The following is a 23,472-nucleotide window of genomic DNA, read 5'->3' on the forward strand; positions in this document are numbered from 1 at the left end:
GAATTTTTGATCACGACCCAACGGCCGATGAGCCAGCCGCGGTCGGTGGCAAAGTTTTGACGAGCGTTTCGCACCTGCCGAGAGGAATTAAGACGTTGAGGGGTGTGGGGAGGGGGAGTCGCCGCGGACCGTGGGAGGGAGGGGGCGCGTGGCGGCGGCGGCCGCTGCGGCCAGAGGCGAGCGCGCGAGCGACGAGGCAAGTGGGTGGGCCTTGGGGGCCGGCGATGTTGTGGGGGCCGGTGCTGCTGCTTCTGCTGGGGGCGGCCGTGGGCCTGCCCGGCCTCCGCGACCATCGGCAGGTGGCGCGGAACGTCACCCGCTTGCTCGATGACCTCCTGGCCACCGACAGGTACGACAAGCGCATCAGGCCCGACTTCGGAGGTGAGTTACTCTCTCTTTCTCGATCCGTGCGTTTTTCGGATAATACGTCAGTCGATGAAAATGTGTTGATTGCGTTGATTACGCGAGTCGAGAAGCCCCGCAAATCACTCTCTTTTGCATTTTTCGCCGTTCGCAGAACTCGTACATGCAAATCGACGCAGACACTCACACAACGCGACCAAAAAGCGTTCGGTCCGCGGCGTGTTGTTTTTTCCCCCCGGAGCCCGCCTGCCTACCCAAGGGGGTCGACTTGTGTGGGTTTAATTTTGGCAGCCGTGCACAAACAAAAGTTTGCAATTAAGCATGAAATTGTGTGGTGTCTAATTGGGTCGAGGGCCACACAATGCTCGAGTAGCGCAGGGCATGAGTGCCGGCGCCGGCGGAGCCGCCGGCGCCGCGAGAACGTCATTTCCCCGGCTAATTGGCACTCCAATTTGCCCGCCGCAGCGTCTTGTGCATGCATTTCTCCGACTCCAGCGGTCGGTTTTGGCGCCGAATGTGAACAGCGGCCGGCAGCCGATAAAAAGAGACAGCGAGCCAATTTCCTGGCGCGGGCGCGCGCGTAAAAAAGTCATTAGCGCCTCGTCGCCGAACACCCGCCCGCCCGCCCGCCCGTCGATCGGCCCCTTTCTCTTGGCAAACGACGCGTTCAATTTTGCTCTTGCGGCAAATTAAAGACAACAAGTTTGAAATTTGCTAGCAATCCGCCCGCTGCCGGCGATAATTAAAACGAGCCGTCGGCGCTCGCGGCAAAGGAGTAGGTGCGCGCGATTGCGGGATAAAAGGCTAATTTGGGGACGCGCCAAAATTTTGGAGCTTGTTTTTATTTTGATGCGCGCGCGAGGCGAATCGGATTCGAGATCGAGCGCGTGCCGCTCCAAAATTAAACGAGACGCTATTTTCGGCGAATCGAGCCGCGCCGCGCACAACACACGCCTTTCCTTTTCCAATCTACCGCCCGCCAATTTTTTCCGCTCGCCGATTTCGCTTTGCCCACTCACTCAGCGAAAATTGATTCGTTTGTTGCAGGTCCGCCGGTCAAAATCACCGTCAACATGTACATCAAGAGCATCGGACCGGTCTCGGAGACGGACGAGGTACGCAACGCACGCACGCAGGCCCCCTCCCCCGCTCTCGGCAGCACTCTGAGAATGAGCCAAAACGATTTAACGCGAGTGACGAGGCGAAATTAGGCAACCGGCATCAAAACAGCCAGCACACACGGCGAGCTTTTGAAAAAGTGGTCCATCTAACAGATCGGCCTGTTTATAAATAAAAATAACTGGATGAAGTTGTCCGGTGACGTCAGCTGAGAAAAACTCAAAGCGGCCCGTTCATTCACGAAAACGCGGACGCACGCGATTCTCTTCCTTTCGCTCGGAAATACTACGTGCGCAGACATAATAATTCTCTCTATGCCTCGCCAGAATACACATATACACTTCTGGGAGGATGGTTAAATATTTAGCGGTCGTGTGTCGTAAAACAAACTCCTCTATTAGTATGCTCATTAAAAACGTCCCCCGAGTTATGCGAGCGACGCGCCGCCAAATAATCTTTTTGTCCCGCCGCGACAAATTATTCGCGCTCTGCTTTGCAGTGGTATGCGATGGACTGCTACTTTCGTCAGAAGTGGTTCGACAGCCGGCTGCGGTTCAACCTCACCGGCCTCGACGAGTTTTCCATGAATTGGCTGTTCCTGGAGCGCGTCTGGAAGCCGGACACCTTCTTCATGAACGGCAAAAAGTCGTACCTGCATCGCATCACCGTTCCCAACAAGTTCCTGCGGATTCGCAGCGACGGATTCCTCACCTATTCCATGAGGCACGTTTACACCTAACTTGCTCCCCTTTCGTGAAAAGTTTTCCTTAATTAATCTTTCAAAAATGGTCCCGTCACTTTGCGGAGGCTGAGAGCTTTGACGCTCTAAACTCTAAATGGCAAAACTTGGAAGTGATGCAAATAGGTGCAAAGAGCAAATTTTGGTTGAGTTCCACCCCCTCTAAATTATTGAACATTCTTTCCGGGTTTTCATATATTTTTTACCTAGTTTAACTTATTTCTTTTAAACACAAGAAAATAAAAAAGTTCACTCGCTGGGTTTCATAAAAAAATAATAACTGCGAAGGGTTGATGAATTTAATTTCCTTCTTAGCCACCCATTCATGCAGTCAACCCACAAAGAATTCTCACTTTTCAATTTTTGAATATTAAAAAAATCCTTTCTTCACGCTGTAGTGAATTTTTGTCAGAAACTAAATTAAGCTCAGCAACAAGCTCTATTTATTCTCCCCTTGTTTTTGTTGTAGCCACTCAACTGTGATCTAAACTTGTTTGTCGTAAAAGCACCCAAAGGCATCAAAAAGGTCTGATATCGATTTTTACTGTTGTGCATTGCAGACTGACCATCAAAGCGAGCTGCAAGATGCATCTCCGTAAATTTCCTCTCGACTCGCAGAACTGCCCGCTGATGATCGGCAGCTGTAAGAAAGACACTTGTTTATATCTGAAACAACAAACAGAAGCGCCATTCTTTTTATGACCATAGTTTACACTTAAAATAATGTGATAGGCGTATTCTGCCGTGTCGCGAGATTTGATTTTGACAGCGGCAATAAAATCGCTCCAAACACGCGTTTCGTTCCGAGCCAAACGCCGCACGCGCGGCAATAAAATTATCGTGAAGTGTTGTTTGGATAATAAAAATCTGGCGCTGCGCGGATTTTCGCTGTTCTCAGACGGCTACAGTGCGGCCGACGTAATCTACGAGTGGCCCGACTCGTTGGAGCCCGTGGGCCTCGAGCCAGGGGTCAGTCTGGCCCAGTACGATCTCGTCAACATCACCACCGACACGGAAAACGCTCGAGACCAGCTCCGGGTGCGAAGAGGTGAGTCAACAAACTCGCTCTCTAAATAATTAATTTTTCTAACCCTCGACATACTTGCGGAAATAGCTGACAGGAGGATAGCTGGTAAATATTTACATTATCTCCCAATAACAGTGTGCGTTTGAAAATTTTGCTAAAATATTCCTGACATACAAATCAAGCTCCACGATTCCTGTTTACACAATTCAGCTTAAAACGAGTGCATAAATTTTCGCGATCCATAAATATGAAACGCACCTCATCGCTTGCTAGGCAAATTATCCACACTGGCGTTGCACAGGTTGCATAATTTTGTTGGAATGGACATTATTTTTTGTTGGAAGTTTTCACGGGACAAAACTGAGAAAAAATGTTGTTGATTTTTCCTATGGTGTCCAAATTAAAAACAATAAATAATCTCTGCAGTGTAAATTGCCTTCCTCGAGTGTGAACACCTTTAAGTCGATTAATTTGCAACTTCATTTATTAATTTTTATACACGCAATTGATAAATTTGAAAACTCTTTAGGTGACAAAATCATTTTTCTTTTCTCCAGAGGACTTTTCGGTCATCAGAGTTAACTTCCACCTGAAACGTATGACGGGCTACTTCATGCTGCAAGTTTACGTCCCTTGCACCCTGATTGTCAGTTGTTCCTGGGTCTCGTTCTGGATCGACCCTGACGCGGTTCCCGCCCGAGTTTCACTTGGTTGGTAATTTTCTCTCTCAACTTGCTAGTCTCTAAATCAACCAAATTTTGTCAAAAAATTAATGTTCGGTTATGCTATATTTGACGCGATAAATTTTCATTGAAAATGATTTGAAATTAAAAAATATAACTAAATGCCAAAAAGTGGGGATAGATTTTTATGTGAAAAGAAAACCCGATCAAATTTCATGTGGGAAAAGTCGAAATAACCGAGCCGTTGACTTGTATGCTTTGCGTGAATTTGCAATGTGAGAATCCGAGCGATGGTTCAAGTGCGGGCTGTTTCGCGCCTACATTTGACTCTATTGCATTGAAATGACGAGTCCGTTCGGATTTGGGAGGATTTCTTTCGGCAAACCTACTTGTTACTTGCTGGTTTGCACCTTTCCAGCATGCATTGAATCAATTTCTCGGGACGAATGTCTAGCGTTACAATTAAAAAGACCCCATTGCAGGGATAGAAGCACGAGCTGGCCTTTTTCTGGATTTGGCTTACTCCAATGAAGCTCGTGCTCCCATGATTGTTTTTGGGATAAAATTCTGGCAACTTTTTCACCATCGGGGGGTCACTCATTTCAAAAAGGGTGGACCGATCAGAAATGGAATTTAAAAAAAAATACTAAAAAACCCATGAAATGAATTTCTCAGGTGTGACAACAGTACTCTCAATGACCACAATGGGCTTTGGAGGGCGCGCCCAGATGCCCAAAGTCAGCTACCGAATGGCCCTTGACTGGTTTGTCATCCTGTGCTTCTCGTTCGTATTTGCCGTGATGGTCGAGTACGCATTCATCAACTTCATCGACACTATTACTGAAGACTTGAAGAAAATCATTTCCGAACGAAAGAAGCAAGCGCAGAAAGAGAAGGTAAGTATCTGACAAAAGCTTCTTAATTGTGTTTCCAATTTTTATTTTAACTGAGTTTTCGCAAATTTAATCATGCAACAGGCAATTCAACGTGCGCTGATGGTTGCGGAAGATGAGACAGGACACTTATTAAGCGTAAACGTTTTTTATTTTTTCGCCTGTCCGGAGTAGATCCCCCTTTATATCAATCCATTAGTTGGGTATCAGAGTGTTGTAAAATATTTTCAGAAGTCTTGGTAGCCATGGTAATTATTTAAATTAGAGTTAATTAGGATTACATTGTATGCGCTAACGTATAAATGAGCCATCCTTGAAAATCAAGCGAACCTAAAATAAAACACGAAATTTTAATTGGGCAATCAAAATCATTGGCAGAAGCAGCATCATCTGCCAGAAGTCTGAAATTTATTTTTAAAGTGTTGTTAATAACTTGACCGAGTTAAGCACTTCTCCGAAACGATGCTCTCACATTTTATAAAAAAAACACTTTAACAAAAAAATTTAAAATAAATGTTTGCACTTGTAATCACAGCTCCATTTAATGATTTTAAATCAAAAGGTCACCAATTGTCAGTCAATGAGCAATTTAAACCCATCTGCGTGATCATTACAAAGTTTCCTTCAAATTGCAAATACGTTTCATCAAGTTTAGCATAATTATGACACCAAATGTTTTGAAAATATTTCGTGATTCATGTTGTGCTCTTTTCACAAGAAAAATCCCAAAGTATCTTTTTATAACTTACACTATTAGGTGATATAACGTTGGTTTGTTAAAATATAAAATATACAGTTTTAAATTTCCACTCCACAATCCGCTATCTAATTTTCTGAAATTCCCCTCCAGGAGGCTGCAGAAAACGCGCCACCCCCGGAACTAGTGGGGGCCGCCCTGATCACGGGCCCCCTGGCGGCCGCAGTCGCCGTGGGCGCGGTGGGTCACATGGAAGATCCGCCGCCGCCGTCTCCACCCCCAGACGGTAAGCTGCCCGTGGAAGACGACCTCCCGCCGCCGCCGCCGCCGCCTCCGCTCCCACCTCCCGAGGAGGCGAAGGAGCCGAACGAGAAGACGGACAAGGTGGAGGCCCCCCTGGCGAGCACCGAGGACGAAGTGATCGAGATAGAGGCGGAGACAGAAAACCCCGAGTCGTGGCTGCTCGAGTGCGCGTGTTCGCCGGTGCGGCGGATGCGGCGGCTGCGGGGGGTGCACCTGCTGCCCACGGAGGCGGACGTGGTGGCCGCCGAGGGTGAGCAGAAGGAAAAGTTCTCCAACATCGACATCCAGTCGCGCAAAATCTTCCCGCTGGGTTTCACTATTCTGCTGACCATCTACTGGGTGATGTACATGTACTACATCACCGACGAAGTGCCCGAGTCGTGACCGCCTCCTCCTGCCCATTCCCGCCTCCAGTCAGACGCTCTCAGTGCTCACGAGTGACTAACTAAGTCTCGAACAACTGCTGATGCACGGACTGCCTAGTGCAGCTCACTCGCTCTCGAGTGTTATTTAAATTTACGGCTTTTTCTCTCCGGCACAAAGTTTTAAGAAGTTGCGTGCGCACCAAGTTTCCTGAATGTTCTCACTACTCAAGCCTCTCACTCTCACACGTAAACACACAAGTACTTTTAATTATATCTCAAGTTAATTATTCTGAGCGTATAAACAAGAAAAAAAAGTGTAATCCTGACCTGTTTTAAGTCGGGAACCAGTGTGCAGAACTCTCTTGTCATCCAATAAAAGCGTGCGATGAAGCAAATACTGCATTTCTATGGATTTGTATCAGCTTATCGCCACAAACACGGAGCGCGGTCGTCCCCAGAAAAGTGCTTGCCTCCAAATTTATAATTTGCCACAGCTTTTTAGTGGGGTGGCCAGAAAAAAGTGTTTCCTCAATCTATTTGTGCACAATTGTTAGCAACAATTAAAAAACTCGCCCAGGAAAATTTGAAAATCCCATTTTATATAGTATAAAAGTTCATTTTTTAAAGGAGAAGATACTTTTGATTAATTAAATAACAAACTACTAGTCATCCACCAGCTGCCATAACTTTGGATTGCCCATAATCAATGTTAAATGTGGTAGCAACGCCTGGCACGACACTGATCAAAAATGTTACAGGAGAAGCATCGTGAGCTCGATGTCTTAGTCCCTCTCTCTGTTTTATCATAATTAATATTATTTACTAAATTAAATCCAGTTCGTTTTATTTCCAAATTTGGGGTCAGTAGATTTTCAAAACGCCCAAAACCATGATAATCCGCCATTGACTAATAGTTACCTATCCTGTTTAAGAAAATGCATAAATTGTAAGCAATATGGAATGAATCACTGGTATAGTTTATTTTTATTCTTTATTTGGTACAGTGCTTGGATACATACATATAGTAAGTTCAGAAGACAAATTAAAATTCTGTTTATCGACTCTTAACTAATTTAGGCCTCTAAAAAGCACATATTGTTTGACTAAAGCGTGGTAATACATAATGTGATCGCTAAATGCCTATAATACATAGTAAGAATGTCTGCTTTCCTACCAACCGACTGGATAATGGCCTGTTTTATTAGTTTTCTTAACAGCAATATAGTAATAAGATAAATGCAATTTTTCCTTGGGTTGGCTTTTGGCTTTTAAAAATGGGTAAATTATTAAAAAATTGGCTCTTCTATCGAGATTCACTGTCTTAAAATACAGACTATCAAAAAGGGAATGACTCGAATGATCAGATCACAAACAACTCAGACTCGTTTTTCCTTTCAGCAGGCTACCCTTGGAGGGGGTGTGGGTTCAATTTGGATATGTTAGACAAGGGGATCAGAGGAGAGGGTGAGTTTCGAAAGGGCAGAAAGGGATCGTTTAGGGGAGGCCAGTTGGTTGGCGTCCCCGAACAGCTTTCGGAAGAATTTTCTGATTCCAGACTCGCCTGCTCGCTTCCACGGCACGTCGTCCGGCTCGTAGGGCAGCGGTCCCTGCACGGCGGGTTCCTCCCCCTCTCCGCTGTCGTCAGAAGGACCTGGTTCCGGCGCCGCAGCAGGCGCTGGGGCTGTAAGGGCGGCCAGCTGCGCTTCCAGCTGCTGGATGTGGGCTTCCAGCCTCGATTTTTCCGCCAGCAGGTTCTGCACCTGCGTTGAGCCGTTCTGGGCTCCTGAGTGACCCTCGGCCAGGTCCATGTTTTCTTTTTGTGCTAGGCCAAGCAGCTGTCTTAGGGATGCCACCTGTGGACAATGGCGATAAAGCGTGAAAATTGGCTCTTTAAAAATCTAAATAATGCGCCTGAATTTTAAATACCAAAGTGTAGGGAAACTGGGCTAAAATAATGGGACCATACAGGCGTTAGTGTTCCAGAAGATGATCATGCAAATTAAAAGCAATCAATATAAAATTGAAATCGAACGGAACACAGTTGTGTTCTCTGTGGACGTTTTTATAGAGAAAATACTTTTCCTTCAAGGAAACCTTTCTTTCCTTTAAAATAACAATTAAAAATCAGTAGGGGATCAAATATATCTGTTAATTGAAAGTGTGAAAATATTATACAAATTTATTTCTCTCCATAGAAAAAAGCTAAATGAGTCAGAACTGACTTATACAAACTTTTGGTCTTAAAAAAATATTCATCTTACAACACAGACTTGATAATTGAATTTTAATAATTAAGGATCACTTAAATATTTCATGCTACTCAGTAATATTCTTCTAGATTACAATACCAATTGTGATAAAGTAAAAAGAATTTCAGATGGCTTGATTTTTCTTTGGACTTAAAAATCAGGTACTTTTCAAGCGCGTGGTAAACTGGCCCACAAGCATTTCAACAGTGAACAATACTTTCCTGGGGCTTCAAATAAATGATCCAATTACATGCGAGGACAGGTATGGTAACTTTAATTAAAGTTACTTTAATGACAGCCCGTACAACTCTCGCCAGTGATGACCACCGACAAGGGACTCCCACAAGTAGGGGAACATGAGCTTGACCCAGCAATTCAACCAACCCAACCCTAGTTATTGATTTTTGTTGGTTCATAAAACGCGAACATCTCCACACGCTTTAATTTCACAGTTGTTAACTCACCTCGCGAAATTGCTCTTGTAGCTGTGCCAGAAAGTCAGCTCGCTCCTCCAATAGGCTCCGCACCTGACATTAATAAAACATAATGTAAGTTCAGCCATTAATCTTGAGCAATAGAGTTGCAAGAAATAAATAGTCAATGTACCATCTGCACATGCAAAAAAGAAAATAAATTAAATTAATGCCAACGCCCACTCCAAGTGAAAAATATTACCTGGGTTTGATAGGTTTTCTGTTTTCGACGCAGCTCTCTCGCCACCGCCGTGCTCCGTTCCAGCTGTGACTGCAGCTGCAACAAATTCAGACCAATAGGTGAGATTACTTAATCCAATTCTGTGGTTAAAGAGCACTCTTACATTATCAATTTCGTGTTTCTGCGCCTTCAGCTCGCGATCCTTGTTTCGGTTCTGCTCCCGCAGCACGTCAGCCGTGTCCCTGAGCTGTCCCATGAACGAGGCCTCCATCTGGTTGCCATCAGGGGACGCTGAAGGTGGCGGCGGCTCCTCCATCAGCTGTCCGGCCAGTCTGCGGTTCTCCTCCTGCAGTTTGGACACCAGCGCCACCAGCTCCCTCGACTCGGCCCGCCAGTGCTCCTCGATTTGCTCCAGTTCCTGAAATAAATTAGCCGTTCAGCAAAGGTCACTGGGCACCGACTAACGCTGACCTTTTCAAATTTGCAGCGGTCTTGCGCCTTCTCCTGCTTGTCGCTCTCCAGCAGGGCGATCTTGGCCCGCAGGTCCTGCAGGGTGGAGTCTTCGCGTTCGTTCTTCATGGCCAGACGCTCCAGCTGCTCCAGGGCACTGATCACCTGAGGAACAAGCAAAGGTCAGGAGCCCTGCTACAGTACAATCAATTGGTAACACGCCACCCATTGGCCTTGGGTACACACCTTGGGCATCATGTTGGTGAGCGAATCTGCGCCGTGCGCGTCGATCAGCTTTTCAAATTCTTTGCCGATCTCACTGGCCAGGTCGTAGACGTCGACCACTGAGGCCAGCACACCCCCCTCATCCGCCTCCATCGCCTTCGGCATTGAAGCTGCCTGCCACCCCCGACCGTCAGCCGCCTCCGCACTGGGAAATTTTTTGACACTTCTGACGTCACGAGCCTCACCACGCCTTCCTGACTCACCATATGTTCGTGGAACCGGTTTTTCTGAAACAAAAAACACCGATGAATTAAATTAATAAACATTTCAGATGAATTTTTGTTTTCTTTGAAAAATTGTTTCATGGCATTAAAACCTCTTTATAAATTTATATTGAATTTGGTGAATTGTAGGATAAAGCGGAAACATCAACCAATATTTTACGAGAAATCAGTTTGAGGTAACGCGGTGAGAGGGAGTCAGAGGGAGTTCAGCACGAGTAATTTGGCTGATTTGGCGCGATGGAATTGCCTGTGCCTCTCAAAAAATAACGCAGGGTTAGGGATAAACCGAATAAACACACACATATAAAGAACAACCCGCCGAGAGTTGGATAAATTTATACGTTGTGACCAACACGTACAGACGTACACAGTCCTCTTAAACGAACTGAATGTCATAATAATAACCATAATTATATAAGTATTTGAAATATATTTAACATGTTTTCAAACTTTTTTAAAGAAATATATTTATGATATTTATTTTGAAAGCTACAGAAGTCCAGCCAATTCCGGAGAATTAACGGCTGGTGCTTATTCTGCTACACGAGGCAGCACAATTTTAGATGCAATGAAGCAGTATAAGCGCTAAAACACTACAGACACACCATTATATATTGAGTCTACAGCACAGCACACAAAGCAAATATTATTGTTTCTCTATTGCAATCATTACTGACGATCGAACTCCAACGTCCAAGGTGGACAAGTCGCATAACTAACTCTATGTGAGCGGATTTCCAAAATTAAAGTGCAAAATACATGTAGCTTTGTAGTATACGCTTGTTTCGTTTAATAAATAATTGATTTTATTACATCTGTAGCTGTTCATACTGCTCTAGTTAACAAAAAGGCACAAAAAAGAAAATGAATCGGTATAATATATCTCTGCTGCTTTTTTAAATTCGGGAAAAATAGTATTATGATATAAAATATTAGCGATTTTAAAGCCAGAGAGTTTATAACAAAAAGCCTTGCAATAATAACTGACTGTCTCAACACCCAAAATGTTATTAAGTGACGTCACGCTAAAAGAAATCTTTGATAAGATACTCTTTTAAAGTGATAAGATAAAGCCAGAGAGAACGTAGTAAATTTTTCCGTCCTCATTTATAAAGTTTCGTCGCCAGCGTCCACCCACTTGTAAAATATTATGTCAGATAATCTAAGAAACTGTCATTCGTTCGAAAACTTGGTGCAGACCAAATGGAAAAGGCCTCAGCATCTCTCTCAGCCGAAAATTTGGTTCAAATGTAATGGCACGGTGGTGAGAGACGTTACACCTGATTTTGATCCTTTTGTTATGGATTTTATGGTAATTGCTAACTTTAATTTTGTCTCCTAAACAACTAATAAATTGACTCCCGTTTAAAAGAAAATACTCAGGATTCAGGATATGAAAATCAAATGGTTAAAATTTTCACACATATTTGCAATGTACAAAATAAAACGGGTTTTTCTCTTGAACAACCATAGCAAACACACTTCTTGAGAGACGAACCTATTAATCAATCATTGAATACTGCCCTTGACCCGCTCTCGGTGGCTGATATGCGGAAGCTGTGGTCTCAGGTGATGCTCCCAAGAAGAGTTTCAATTGTCGCTGTTCAAGAAGGCACTTTTGGTGCTAACTTGGATGAAGGTAAAATTAAAAAGACTTTCAGCATTGCTTGACTATGGATGACTAAAATTTTGTTTCAGTGGACGACGAGCGTCCTCCAAAAATAGTTGGAGTGAACTTGTTGTTTGTTTCAATGAGAGGGGACCGTCCATTGCCCATTAATGAGATATTTAAAAGCGACAAAGCGAAAAGATGCGTTGGCACTTTCGTCTTAATGAGAGGCATGGTGGACGTCTATGAAAAGTAATATACATATTTTTACCCTTCGGCTTTTCCAAAAACAATGACGCATTTATAGATACCAGGTCGATTTATGCATTGACGGGGGTGGGATGTGCGTGTCACCAGAGTGGCGTGGAAAAGGCATTGGTCAAATGTTAGTCACCGCGAGGAACAATTTGTGCAAAGAAATGGGAATTCCGCTGACCAAAACTGTGTTTTCGGCCGCACAGTCGCAAAAAGTAGCTGCTAAAGGAGGCTTTGAGTTGCTTGCTGAACGATTTTACGCTGACCTGACAGAAGAGAACGGCAAGCCCCTCCTTCCTAACATGCACCCTGACCAGAAGAAAATACAACTGATGGCGCGAATAATTAAGTGAAAATGTGCGAAGAATATTTAAAAATGGCTATTTGGGAAGGAAAAGTGGTCATTAAAATTGTTAAAAATAACAATTAGAAAAGCTTGTCTGCTTCGCGCGAAATTATTTTAATATTTTTAAACAAAAGATGAACGGTAATTTTGTTTGAACTATTTTAATGTGTCAATATGTGCAATAATAAATTGTAGCAGCCGTTTGCGATTATTTTACACATGAGTAATCCATCAAATTGCAATATATTAAATAACAGCTGAATTGCTGCGCTTGCAACTCCATTTAGACCTGCTCAACAAGTATGTATGAAATTAGCGTTAAACACTACAATAGAGCTAATTATTGACCACTCCACTCAGCATTGTTTGAGAGCGGCGTAATTCAAAGTGGCATTGAAAGGGAAATTTTCAATCGACGAATAAAATTAAAACGCGCCGCATGGCTGATCTTGATCGCGGCGCGCGCGGAGAGCGGCGGCGAGAGAAGCAGAATGCAGGGTCGCGATTCGTTCAATAAATGAGAATTATAAAAGCGGCGGATAAATGTTGGAAGGTTCAGGCGTGGCGAGATGCATTTCTATTTCTCGGCATGTTCACTGACCTGTGCAACGCTCGGCGGCAATCGAGTGTAATTGCCGCGCTCCTTTGATACACAACTTCATGCAGACGCGCATTATGCAACAAAACACACACTCGCACATAATGAATCTTTTCCCACCTGATTTGTGCTCTGGTGGGATGCTATTTTGACAGTTATATCGAGATATTTCCTCTGAAAGCCATATGGAGTTGAGCTAAAAGTTGTTGACATTGGCTAGAATTCAGGTAAATTTCAAATAACATTCTTTAATTTCGAAACAAGATATTATATACTTGGAGTCTAGGCGACACATGATAAATGATATTGCTTCATTTTAATCAAGGGAAATATTATTGCATACAATAAATTTGCTATAACATAATCAAAACTAGATTGTTTGAAGAATCCTCATAAAATGAGTAAGTAAATTCAGGCCAAAATAATTTTGATAGCCCGCAAGCAAAAGGAATTAATTTGAAAAGATCTTTCTGGCTTTGCAATATTTATTTTTCTTTATGACCAGAGTTTAAGCGTTAATCATAAATTAAAAAAAGAGTTATAAATTGTAATTTCATTCAGCGAGTTTAGCATAAAAAATGCCAAAATTTTGGTATATGATGTTCAAAACTTAATATAGAGAAAATATTTAGCTTAAACTCTTCTTGACGTGATTTTAATAGTGTCAGCCAGCTAGCTACTAACAAATAACAATTTTAGAATTGCCTTTGCAACTAAAATGAAGTTGCCCTTCGTAATCTCTAAGGATTGTACTATTCATTTTTTCTTTAGCCATTCAAGGGCTTCAAGAATTTATCACCCAAGAAGAATTAAACAAATTAGCTAAGACCGGATGTTGACAATTTTTATACAACAGCGTGCACAGATATTCAGGTTGAAAAATCGAGTGAACACAAGAGCGGGTATACGAAAGAGACCTTGCGCCGCTTTTATTCCCAACTTTCGCTTTCATTTGTATCACGCACATTTTGGTGACAAAACTAGTCTATTTTTAATTCGCCTTCAAAGCTAAGAGGAACTAATAAAAATCAGTCTAAAGCGCTCTCAGGGGAATTGTGCGGTAGCGAACGAAAGAAATCAGGAAAGGAGCTGGCCTTCCTAATGGCGCTCATTATTCAAGATCAAGTACCACGCGCGTTTATTTTTACTGCAGTGTCAAGCGCGCCTTACGAAATTTGTTTACATTAACCGTGTTACTCGATATGCCCATTAACGCAAATTTGTGATTTACGGCCAACACGTTTTTAATCTACAATTTGCACGTTTAGGAAGACATTAGAGATTAAGCCCGTGCGTGATGCGTGCTTAAATGACAGCCATTAGCTAATTGTCTTAAATTATACAGCTGCAGGCGAGTGCTTATTAGCTGAAGTAGACATGAGAAGCAAAATAGATTTTTTCACATGGCTTGACTGCTTTCAATAAAAGATTAAAAAATATTTTAAATGATGTCTTGGTGTTGATAGATGCCAATGAAGGTAGATTTAATTTCTTCTGATAAAATGATGACACGTATGCTACGCTAAGTAACTTTCGTAATTTTAAGAAGTTGCTGGTAATTGGGTATTAATTTTGTTTTCGCATAAACTATCAAAATCATGTAATGATGAATAGCGTAAATTAAAATGGCATTGAAATTAGTTATATTCATTATTCGTCTAAAAAAATGGGTTAAACGATTTCGATTTTTTTTTTCAATTTTCTTCATGCAGAGGCAAGTTTGATTAACAGCTTTGTTTGGTTAATTTGCTATCCCTGTTATTCCCTGATCCCCTACACGTCTTTAACCTTTGCTCATTTTGTATATCTTTATCCCAGAAATCTATTTGTGCGTTAGAACAAAATGCGGGCTGACCTTCTCATAAAATTAGGCTGTCACTTCATTCGGAGTTTCTTAAAATATACTGGCGGTCGACTCAATAAATTTTCAGATTTGTTCCTTTCTTTCATGAACAAGGTCAACCGCCCTATCGTAGTTAAAAATTACGTATCAGCCTGGTTCCGGGAAATGTTTTCAATTTTTAAGGAGTGCTTAATAGGAAAATTCCACAGACACGGTCGCAAAAAAAATAAATGTTTAAGACAGCAAGAATATATATGGCTTTTATACAACAAGACAAACAGGAGCCAAAATAAAGTCATTTTTTCGATTGGCGTCCAGCCCATAATCGAGAATGACAGCAGGAAAACAAATAAAAGTTGCGAGTCGATTAAATATCTCGCTGCCGGAAGTGATGGCGAGTCATTGCGTTCAGCGAATTCGGAAACAGCGTTGTGTTCAACCTTCAATAAATGAGTCCGGCGAGATGCTTGAGTTTGCAGCATGTGTATTGTGAATGGGTAGAGTGTAGGTGCCGCAATCGGAAGGAAGGTGAAAGGTGACTGTTAACGAAGGGTCGCCGCCTTTCTCAGGAAGCATCAAGGCCAGAGCTCTCGAGAGTGGGCATATTTAATATGCAAACCGATCCTTATCTGATTGTCCAATTATTTTTAAGGAAGTAAATTTTACCAGCACGAAAGCATGATTTGAGTTAAACGTGTGAAAGAGGAAACAATAACTATTAAAAAAGACAACCTACTAGCGAATTAGTATAAGTTACATTTCTCTTAATAGCAAAAATTGACATTTTTCATGGGAAAATGTTTGTTGACGATGCGTGCGACGAGTCAGGTGTTGAAGATTAGCACAACACACGTGACAAATAAAAAAATTATAATGTCTAAAGCATGATGTAATTAAAATTGTCTTCCTTTTGTGTTTAAAAAGTCAAGGAATTCCATAAATTCTCTATATCTGACATGAGAGGCTTAATTGAAAAGGAAAGATAAGGTGGTTTGTGAAATTTTCACGTCTATTTTGTTAACTGACACACTTGTTCACAACTGATTTCTGTCAGTTACGTTCTTCTCTATGGACACGTTGTGCCGAATATGAGATAAATTATGATTTTTACGCATCTTTACAAGTTCAATTTTAGCGCCAAATCAGTTTATTTAAACGGCGTTATTCTCCATTCAAAATAAATTGGAATTTTTACCCTGTGGTATATGTATTATTGCATTGTTTTCAATTTTAACGGTAACAATGATAAATAATTTTGGATCTTAACACGAGTTAACTTTATTGATTGTAAAAAGTGACTGTAATCAGTGACAACCGTTTTGGTTTTCTTAAAAATATATTTTGTTAAATAATCAATGTATGAAATCATTCACTCATCCAACACTGTAATCTGATTTTAAGCAGAAAATTAAACGTGATGCACATTTACATAGAGCGCAATTTAATCGCCAATATGCAAAAGAAAAACGTGTTGTTGATAATTGGAAAATATATTGCCACAGTAAGCAAATGTCAAATTTAATCATAATAAGATATTGAAATTAAATAATTTTGAGAGATAGCTTACAGGGGAGAGTGCTACCAAAACAATGTGATAATTATTAAAAAGTTATTATGAAACACAAAATGCGAACAGTCATATTGAAATACTGTAAGAGCTAAATTTTTCTGCAGTGCCCGTGAAAACCGGTAGTCGATCGGTCGGCTGGCGGCGGGGAAAACAGAATCGCGGCAAAATCGTGTGTATGAATTTCACGGCTTTCGATTTTTAAGTTATTTCATCACAAATGTTAAATATTTAAGAAAATGATTTGTTAAATCGTTAATAATATGTTAGAGAGAGTCCAATTGGTATTTGTACCGTAAATAAATTTATTTTCAAACCTTTTTGAAAGTACAATTAAATTTTGCATTTTTCTACTAACATATATCCATAGTAGCAATACTTCGCTCAAAACATTATCCATTTTGTTATTAAACACTTATAAAAATAGAAAAATGCCATGTTCACTTTAATCTTGGTGGAAAATATTATAATAATTTTTTTCAATTCAGACCTTGACTCAATTGCAGAAATTGGCTTGCTTATTCGAACATTTTTCATTCAGGTCTCGTAATGAAGTGTGTAAATAGAATGCTCACATTTGTACTTTGACTAGAAAAGAGGTTGTGCGATAATAACGCAATTACTTAATGGACTGAACGTGTCGGCGCGCGTAGAGAACAGAGAGCGTGAAAATGTACAAGCATTTTAACACCAGCCAGCATTATTATTATTTGTCCTCGAGGTCCGAAGCAGCATGGGTGCCCAAGAAGTCGAGCTGGGCACTAGGCGGGGGAGCGGTGTTGGGGGTGGGGACGACCTGGCTGGACACTAGGAACAAGACGCGATGGTTTTCTCGCGGCAGTCTCGCAGACGCAGCAAGAGGGAAGGCACGCAGTGATCTTGTGCAGGTAAGACCGAAATTCACTATATAGTGTCCGTTGGGGGGCCGGTGTGGAACAAATATTTCAAAACAAACTGACTTGGCAAATTGGCAAGTACAAGTTCAAGGCTTTTTTGGTTGTGTGTGTGTACACTCTGGGATGCTGTGCGAGAGTGGCGAGTTGAATGATCTGCAGTTTTCTGCCTAGCAATTGTATCACTGTCAGGGCCGCGGACCCTGACCGTGGCCGGTAACAAAATGCATTTACCAACAAATCGGCTTATTCACCCTGACGAATCGAGCGTGACTAAATTTCGCGGCGGCATTTAGAGCAGAATAACGACACATTTTTTAGACTCTTTTTTGCTTTAAATTTGCTCGCTTTTGAATTATGACAGATTTTTATGACTAAAATTTAACACTTCAATTAAATTCGTTTTTATTTCTCCAAGAATAAGTCATAATATTTTACAAACAGTCCTAGTTTATTTTTGTTAGCAGAAATTCAACAATAATATTCAGTTTTAAAATTTAGCTCGTTTTCTATAACTAACATAGCTAAATAGTAATAAATAACATAATTCTATGAATATAAAATTTATCTCAAAATATGTTCGTTTTAACAATTTTAATAGGAATGTTTTGCCCTGTATTTTTCCCTGAGGCTCGTGGTTTTCCCAATAAGTGGGGTTTCCTGGTAAATTGAGCTCTTAAAAGAAATGATGGCCAATTAGCTTTTTGCTGCCTCTTGAAAAGGATGTTTTCATCGGCAGAGTGTTTGTGTATATACTGGATCAAAAGCCATGATGGTATTTAATATGTATGCGCGAGCAGCTCAATAGAATGTCAAGGCGGATCTGCATGACTGGAAGTTAAAATTGTTTTCGAACTTGTAAGTCTCTCGGCGCGCGTAGCAATTATTTTGTTTGCGCACAGTCCGCAAAGTTGGGCCGGAAAATATAGTTCAAAGTGTCCAATTTCCCCATGGGTATCGGTGCCAAGACAGGTTTTCTTGAAAATTCCCGGCTGCATTTGCACTGATTCAGCACAGGGAATCCCTGTGTAGGATAAAAGAGACGGGGATTTTTCAATTGAAGAGCCGCGCGGCGTGAAAACCGGTCTTATGAATAATGATCTCGTAGAAAAGAAAAGCTTAATATAATTTCATCCGACCCTTTCTGAACTCGTCTTGCACAACCACCAGCATCATATTTTACATTATATTTTCAGGCTGATTTCCCCCAAAAGGCCCAGTGTCAACAGACATCGTTTTCTCTGGTGACGTAATAAGTCGTCTTTTAAATAGCAGACAGATCTAAAGACATAATTTCAAAGTTACGTAATCTCTCAATTTCTCTATGCTAAAATTTATCTAAAGAGATTGGCAAGAAGTTTTCATTATATTTGACCAATTTAACAACACTACATTGATGCCAAAAACACCTTTCTATTTACTTTTTGTATTTAAGTTACCTAAGTTGTTTAATACAAACGCGCGTAGTTCTCCAGACTCGGCAATCTTCATTCCTCTCTCGAAAATTACTGCCTGTTCGTCAGGGAGAGACATCGGAGATCACGCATATATTGTTTCGTTTTGCTCATTATTTTATTATCCTCTGTTTTTGCCCGTCTCTTTTCAAGGACGCAAAGACCAGAAATAATACACCTGCTGCGATTTTCATTTCGCATCCCGCAATTTACTTTTACAGCAAAAAATATATTGATTGCACCGCGCCCAGCGTCGGAAGCGCTTGGGTTTTTGTTCCTTGGGAATTCCTTTCACCAAAATTGCAACTCGAATTCAAACGTTAAACATGTGATTCTGTCCCCCTGATTCACACGTCCATTTTTTCACTTAAATACTTTAAATCAGTAAAAAAGGGAAACTAAAAGTCTGACTATTTCCTTACAGAAAAAAATCTTGAGTTAGCTGAACTGGTTTTTAGACACTTAACTTGAAAAGAGAGTCAGCCCTAAATATACCAGTCAAGAGAAATGACGACACGTTTATTCACCGTTTCTAAATTTCCAAAGAAATTTCGCAATAATGCATCAGTCTGAGAAGCAAAAAAGTGAGGTGTGAAGCGCAGTTTCTCGGCTACTCACATATACGTCTATGGAAAAAAATAATGTTAAAAAATCCCGCATCAGATGCAGGAATCGGCTGGATACGCATCTTCAGTGTTATATAATATTAAGTTGATGGGAAATCCAATATGATCAAATACAATGAGACTTAGAACGAAATAAATCCAGTTCGTATTATGCAACTCACTCGAATTAAGTTGCTTGCGACGCTGGGGACAAGTTGTTCGTTAGAATAAAGAACGTAAAAAAGCAATTAACAAAAAGGCTTATAGCGAGACAGAGAGAGGCGGCTCTCAACCTGCCGGTCGAGTGTAAAACGAGAGAGACTCGAGAGCTCGCGTGCATCCCCTGACCTTGCACGCTCCAGTTGGCCGTCGGTGCCCTTGAAGGCAGTCCATACCACTTTTTGCATCACTACATCTATAAATACACACTAATCGAAATTCCGCGTATTTTTCAGGTGAGGAAAATCCAGATCCGAAAAGATGCTGTCGGGCCTTAGCCGGAAGCTGTACAAGCCGTGGGTGCTGCTGATCGTCACCGCGGGCTACATCGTCGGCGAGTTGGGCCACTACCTGATCGGTGTGACCTCAAGAGCCACAGCCAGAGACCTGCACTACGGAGACAAAGCGTGCCAACTGAATGTCTCGTCAGGAATCGGACACGCAGAGTCGCCCGTCGCCTGCGGGAGCGTTTTTAATCAAACCGAATGCGCCAAGCTGCACATGAATGGCACCTTCTACTGCGAATGGGACTACAACGGTCTCGGACTCGAGTACCAAATTCTCGCCGGCCCTTCGTATATTGCTGTTTTCACAGTGGCCGGAATTTTGCTTGGAGTGGCCGCCGACAGGTAAAATCAAATTTCATTACAAAAAAAGTATTAATGAAATGCGAATAATTGCGTTGAGGTTTTGATAATTTTGCTAATTGAAAAATTATTTCAGGTACAACCGCGTGACCATGTTGGGAGCTTGCACCCTGATTTTTAGCGTGGCTACTATTCTCATGGGGGCAGTTAATCACTATTGGGAGCTCACGTTGCTTAGAATGGTCCTTGCTTTTGGGTAAATATAAATGTACAAATTATTACAGTTAAAACATTTTCCCTCTATAGCGAAGCTGGCTGCAATCCTATGGCTGCCGGAATCCTTTCTGATCTGTTTGCGGAGGTTTGTGTAACAAATATTTTTATTAATCAAGCGAAATTAATAATTTTTTATTAGGAATATCGAGCGCTAGTTATGTCAATTTTCAACTGGGGTATTTACGGAGGATACGGCATTGCTTTCCCAGTAGGCCGTTACGTCACCGCAGCAAATATCTGGGGACTGGGATGGAGACTCAGTTACTATGCAGGTGGAGTAGTTGGACTCGTACTCGCTCTCCTGACCTACACCACCCTCCGCGACCCTCAGCGCCAGGCGATTGGAGAAGAACGAAATAATGCTAATGGAGAAAAGGTTGGCAAAATTTAAATTTTATGCAAAGGAAAAATTTTATAGTAAACTTGAATGTCTAGAGATATTTTGTTTTATCAATAATGCATCATTGTCACTCTAATCTAGGTTAGGAGACCAAATGAGATATTTCAAAAACTAATTTGGGGGTGATCTAGAATAAGCAGCAGTTGTTTCGGCCCCTCAGTTCTGTTAACAAAAAATCCAGGCTTCAGAATGACCAGAAGCTATCCTATTTTTGAAGCATTTTATCTAAGACTAAATTTGATTCTAAAATGTGTAAATTCTGTTATTTTGACTAACAAAAATCACAGAAATTATAGAAAATATTCTGCGAACCTTGATAATGCCTCCAACCATTTGCTTAACTCAAAATTAAATTGGATTTCGCAGATTACTTTGTGGCAAGTGGTCAGTCAACCCCGAATGGTCCTCCTTTGTCTGGCAGCCTCAATCAGACACATGGGCGGCTTGTGCTTCGCTTACAACTGCGATCTTTACTACCAAACGTACTTCCCCGAGGTCGACCTTGGATGGTGGTTGTTCGCAGTCACCATTTGCATCGGCTCAATTGGCGTTGTCGCGGGCGGCGTTCTTTCGGACAAAATTGTGGCCACAATGGGAGTCAAATCCAGACTGGCTGTACTCGCCCTCAGCCAACTCATTGCCAGCCCACTGGCTTTCGGCAGTGTCTACTTTGAGCCCACTGGTGCCATGATCAGTCTCGCCTGCTCCTACATCTTTGCGGAGATGTGGTTTGGCATTCTGTTTGCCATTCTTGTCGAAATTGTGCCTTTGGCTGTCAGGTACGAAGATCATTTTCCTCAATAACCTTGATTAATAAATTATTTCCTTAGGTCAACCACTCTTGGAGTGTTCCTCTTTTTCATGAACAACATTGGAGGAAATCTGCCAGTGTTGGTGGAGCCCCTCTCGAAGGCCATTGGCTACAGAGAGTCCCTTTGGGTCTTTTACGTGGGGGCCTACTTCCTCAGTAAGCATCCTCTTTTCAACAAAGAAATACGAGTCTAAATACCTTTAAACATTTCAGGCTCAATCCTGTTCTTCTTCACAATGTTCCTGATGGAGCAGCAGCTAGTTGCCAAGCCCGCACTCGAAGCCCCTCCCATGAGACCCAAGGGCGTTGACAATACAGCTTTTGAAGCAGAGAGCAGCCGCCTGTGATGTACCTCGTGACCACTCACTTTTTGTACAAAATAAATTAATAGCATTTAATTATTTTATGATCATCAAATGTATTTTAAAAGAAACATCTCGCCTGTTTCATTTTAGTTCAGTCTCTTAAAACAAAATGGTGACTTACATTTCAATATCTATAGTCTACATCAACTCAGGGCAAACGAGATAGTTAAGAGCGAGTGTATGTACAGTCAAAGAGGACTTTGGGTCAGATCAATGAGAGCTCAGAGCTGAGTCATGAGGCAAGCCAAGGGTGGTTTTTCAGGGACTCTCGAGAGCGATCGCCGTAGTCATAAAGTAGCTCTTCGCCAGGTTCGATCCGCTGCTTTGCAACAAGCAGCAGTCGAGGCCGTCGCTTTACTGAGACGGTTCTTGTCAGCAGATTTCCCTGTCTACTGTGGTTCACCAGTCGGCCCATTCTGCCGCTCTCGGCTGTCGCGTCCACGCTAGTGATAACACTATTAGATGAAGCAAAAATGCTGGTCACTCTTGAGACATACCAATATTGCGTGGCGCCGTGGCAGAAGTAGTACATGTAGCAGCCTGTGTTTTGATCAGCAGCATAAACAAGCTCTCGGCGCTTTGCCTCTTTCATGTCGATAAGGTCTCCCGCATACTCCACAACCAATTCACCCTTGTCAAGAGGTCTGAGGAGCCAAATTTTCAAATTAAAATACTTGGACAACTGAAAAGATGAAGCCTTCTTGCCTTGTGCTGACAACTCCTCGTCCCTTTCCTTCAAAATTACACACAGTGAGGTGATCCTCTGTGAGAGAAAGTACAGATTCTTCGAGGCTTTGCTGTCTTTCAAGTTCAATTGTCTTCTTAGGCCTGCGAGAGGAGCGACGAACAGGGAAAAAATCGGTGATAGATCGTTGAGAACAATCCTTCAGCACTACTTGTTCCCTGCAAATTAGTCAGATTCATCAATCATAACCATGCATAACTGTGAAAATTATATGTTATACGTTGGCCTATTATCAAGCAGCGTAATTTTGTGAGGCGGTGAGGTTTGTTCTGGTGATGCACTCCGCTCCACCTCCGAAGCTGCCCCCGGTGAAGCTAGAGTCACCAGGTACTTCGTGATGGGCGTCTCGGATTTGACGTCCTTTTTCGGACGTCCACGCGCCGGTTCACGCTTGCTTCTCACCATAGCTGCTCAGTCCGATCCTCCGGTCAATTTTCAGCGTCAGTCTCAATGTGATTACTTTCACCGTGGACAAAAATTTCGATCAAAACAAGGGGCTCATTTTACTCGGATTGTGTTGGTTACTCCACTAGTACTACTTGATGCTGTCGCTGTCCTTACACCAGTCGTTGGTCTATTTAACCGACGCTGGTGCCCTCTGTAAATCTAAACTTTCAGACTTCAAGTAACAGGATAACTTACATACATATAACCGGTTTCCAGTTGTTTGGAATCTGTGATTTCAAGTAAATCTATGTATGTTCAATCAAAACATAATTTTCTAGTTTACTTAGTTCGTAATATATTATAACTACTAATGCAAAAACTTAAAATATAATTCTAAAAATAAAAACATTTATCTTAACATGATTGCTAGAAAAAAAACTGTAACCGGCTTGTAACTTTAA

At 41.9% G+C, this 23,472-nt stretch overlaps 5 protein-coding genes across 9 annotated transcripts; 3 read left to right on the plus strand and 2 right to left on the minus strand.

The window, feature by feature from the left end:
* Positions 1-161: 161 nt before the first annotated feature.
* On the plus strand, positions 162-7,043 carry LOC135937813 (gamma-aminobutyric acid receptor subunit alpha-1-like). 3 transcript variants are annotated; one of them, XM_065481067.1, is made up of 10 exons: positions 162-381; positions 1,411-1,478; positions 1,982-2,205; positions 2,782-2,864; positions 3,120-3,269; positions 3,336-3,353; positions 3,806-3,958; positions 4,607-4,827; positions 4,909-4,962; positions 5,675-7,043. In XM_065481067.1, exons 1-10 carry the CDS (start codon positions 225-227, stop codon positions 6,206-6,208), a joined length of 1,662 nt encoding a protein of 553 aa, XP_065337139.1. In that variant the 5' UTR covers positions 162-224; the 3' UTR covers positions 6,209-7,043. The 3 variants fall into 3 exon arrangements, with proteins under 3 accessions (XP_065337139.1, XP_065337140.1, XP_065337141.1); XM_065481068.1 differs by lacking the exon at positions 3,336-3,353; XM_065481069.1 differs by lacking the exon at positions 4,909-4,962 and having other exon boundaries at positions 163-381.
* A 120-nt stretch (positions 7,044-7,163) lies between these two features.
* Rilpl (Rab interacting lysosomal protein like) lies at positions 7,164-9,930 on the minus strand. Of its 2 annotated transcripts, none has more exons than XM_065481074.1 (6): positions 9,789-9,930; positions 9,564-9,734; positions 9,256-9,510; positions 9,114-9,188; positions 8,903-8,965; positions 7,164-8,042 (listed from the first exon to the last, which is right to left on the minus strand). In XM_065481074.1, the coding sequence occupies exons 2-6, from the start codon at positions 9,669-9,671 to the stop codon at positions 7,629-7,631; spliced, it is 915 nt and encodes a 304-aa protein (XP_065337146.1). In that variant the 5' UTR covers positions 9,672-9,734; positions 9,789-9,930; the 3' UTR covers positions 7,164-7,628. The 2 variants fall into 2 exon arrangements, with proteins under 2 accessions (XP_065337146.1, XP_065337145.1); XM_065481073.1 differs by having other exon boundaries at positions 9,564-9,737; positions 9,789-9,929.
* Positions 9,931-11,049: 1,119 nt separating this feature from the next.
* Positions 11,050-12,411, plus strand: LOC135937706 (uncharacterized). 2 transcript variants are annotated; one of them, XM_065480890.1, is made up of 4 exons: positions 11,050-11,363; positions 11,525-11,690; positions 11,750-11,912; positions 11,968-12,411. In XM_065480890.1, the coding sequence occupies exons 1-4, from the start codon at positions 11,202-11,204 to the stop codon at positions 12,266-12,268; spliced, it is 792 nt and encodes a 263-aa protein (XP_065336962.1). In that variant the 5' UTR covers positions 11,050-11,201; the 3' UTR covers positions 12,269-12,411. The 2 variants fall into 2 exon arrangements, with proteins under 2 accessions (XP_065336962.1, XP_065336963.1); XM_065480891.1 differs by having other exon boundaries at positions 11,050-11,315.
* A 4,629-nt stretch (positions 12,412-17,040) lies between these two features.
* On the plus strand, positions 17,041-21,947 carry LOC135937815 (protein spinster homolog 1). Its single transcript, XM_065481070.1, has 8 exons — positions 17,041-17,156; positions 19,677-20,069; positions 20,164-20,283; positions 20,334-20,388; positions 20,443-20,679; positions 21,070-21,482; positions 21,534-21,670; positions 21,728-21,947. Exons 2-8 carry the CDS (start codon positions 19,702-19,704, stop codon positions 21,859-21,861), a joined length of 1,464 nt encoding a protein of 487 aa, XP_065337142.1. The 5' UTR covers positions 17,041-17,156; positions 19,677-19,701; the 3' UTR covers positions 21,862-21,947.
* On the minus strand, positions 21,713-23,248 carry Set8 (SET domain containing 8). The gene is made up of 4 exons (XM_065481075.1): positions 22,845-23,248; positions 22,585-22,782; positions 22,377-22,523; positions 21,713-22,322 (listed from the first exon to the last, which is right to left on the minus strand). Exons 1-4 carry the CDS (start codon positions 23,027-23,029, stop codon positions 22,112-22,114), a joined length of 741 nt encoding a protein of 246 aa, XP_065337147.1. The 5' UTR covers positions 23,030-23,248; the 3' UTR covers positions 21,713-22,111.
* Positions 23,249-23,472: the final 224 nt, after the last annotated feature.

The sequence above is a fragment of the Cloeon dipterum genome, chromosome 2 (genome assembly GCF_949628265.1).
Source record: "Cloeon dipterum chromosome 2, ieCloDipt1.1, whole genome shotgun sequence".
Classification (NCBI taxonomy): domain Eukaryota; kingdom Metazoa; phylum Arthropoda; class Insecta; order Ephemeroptera; family Baetidae; genus Cloeon; species Cloeon dipterum.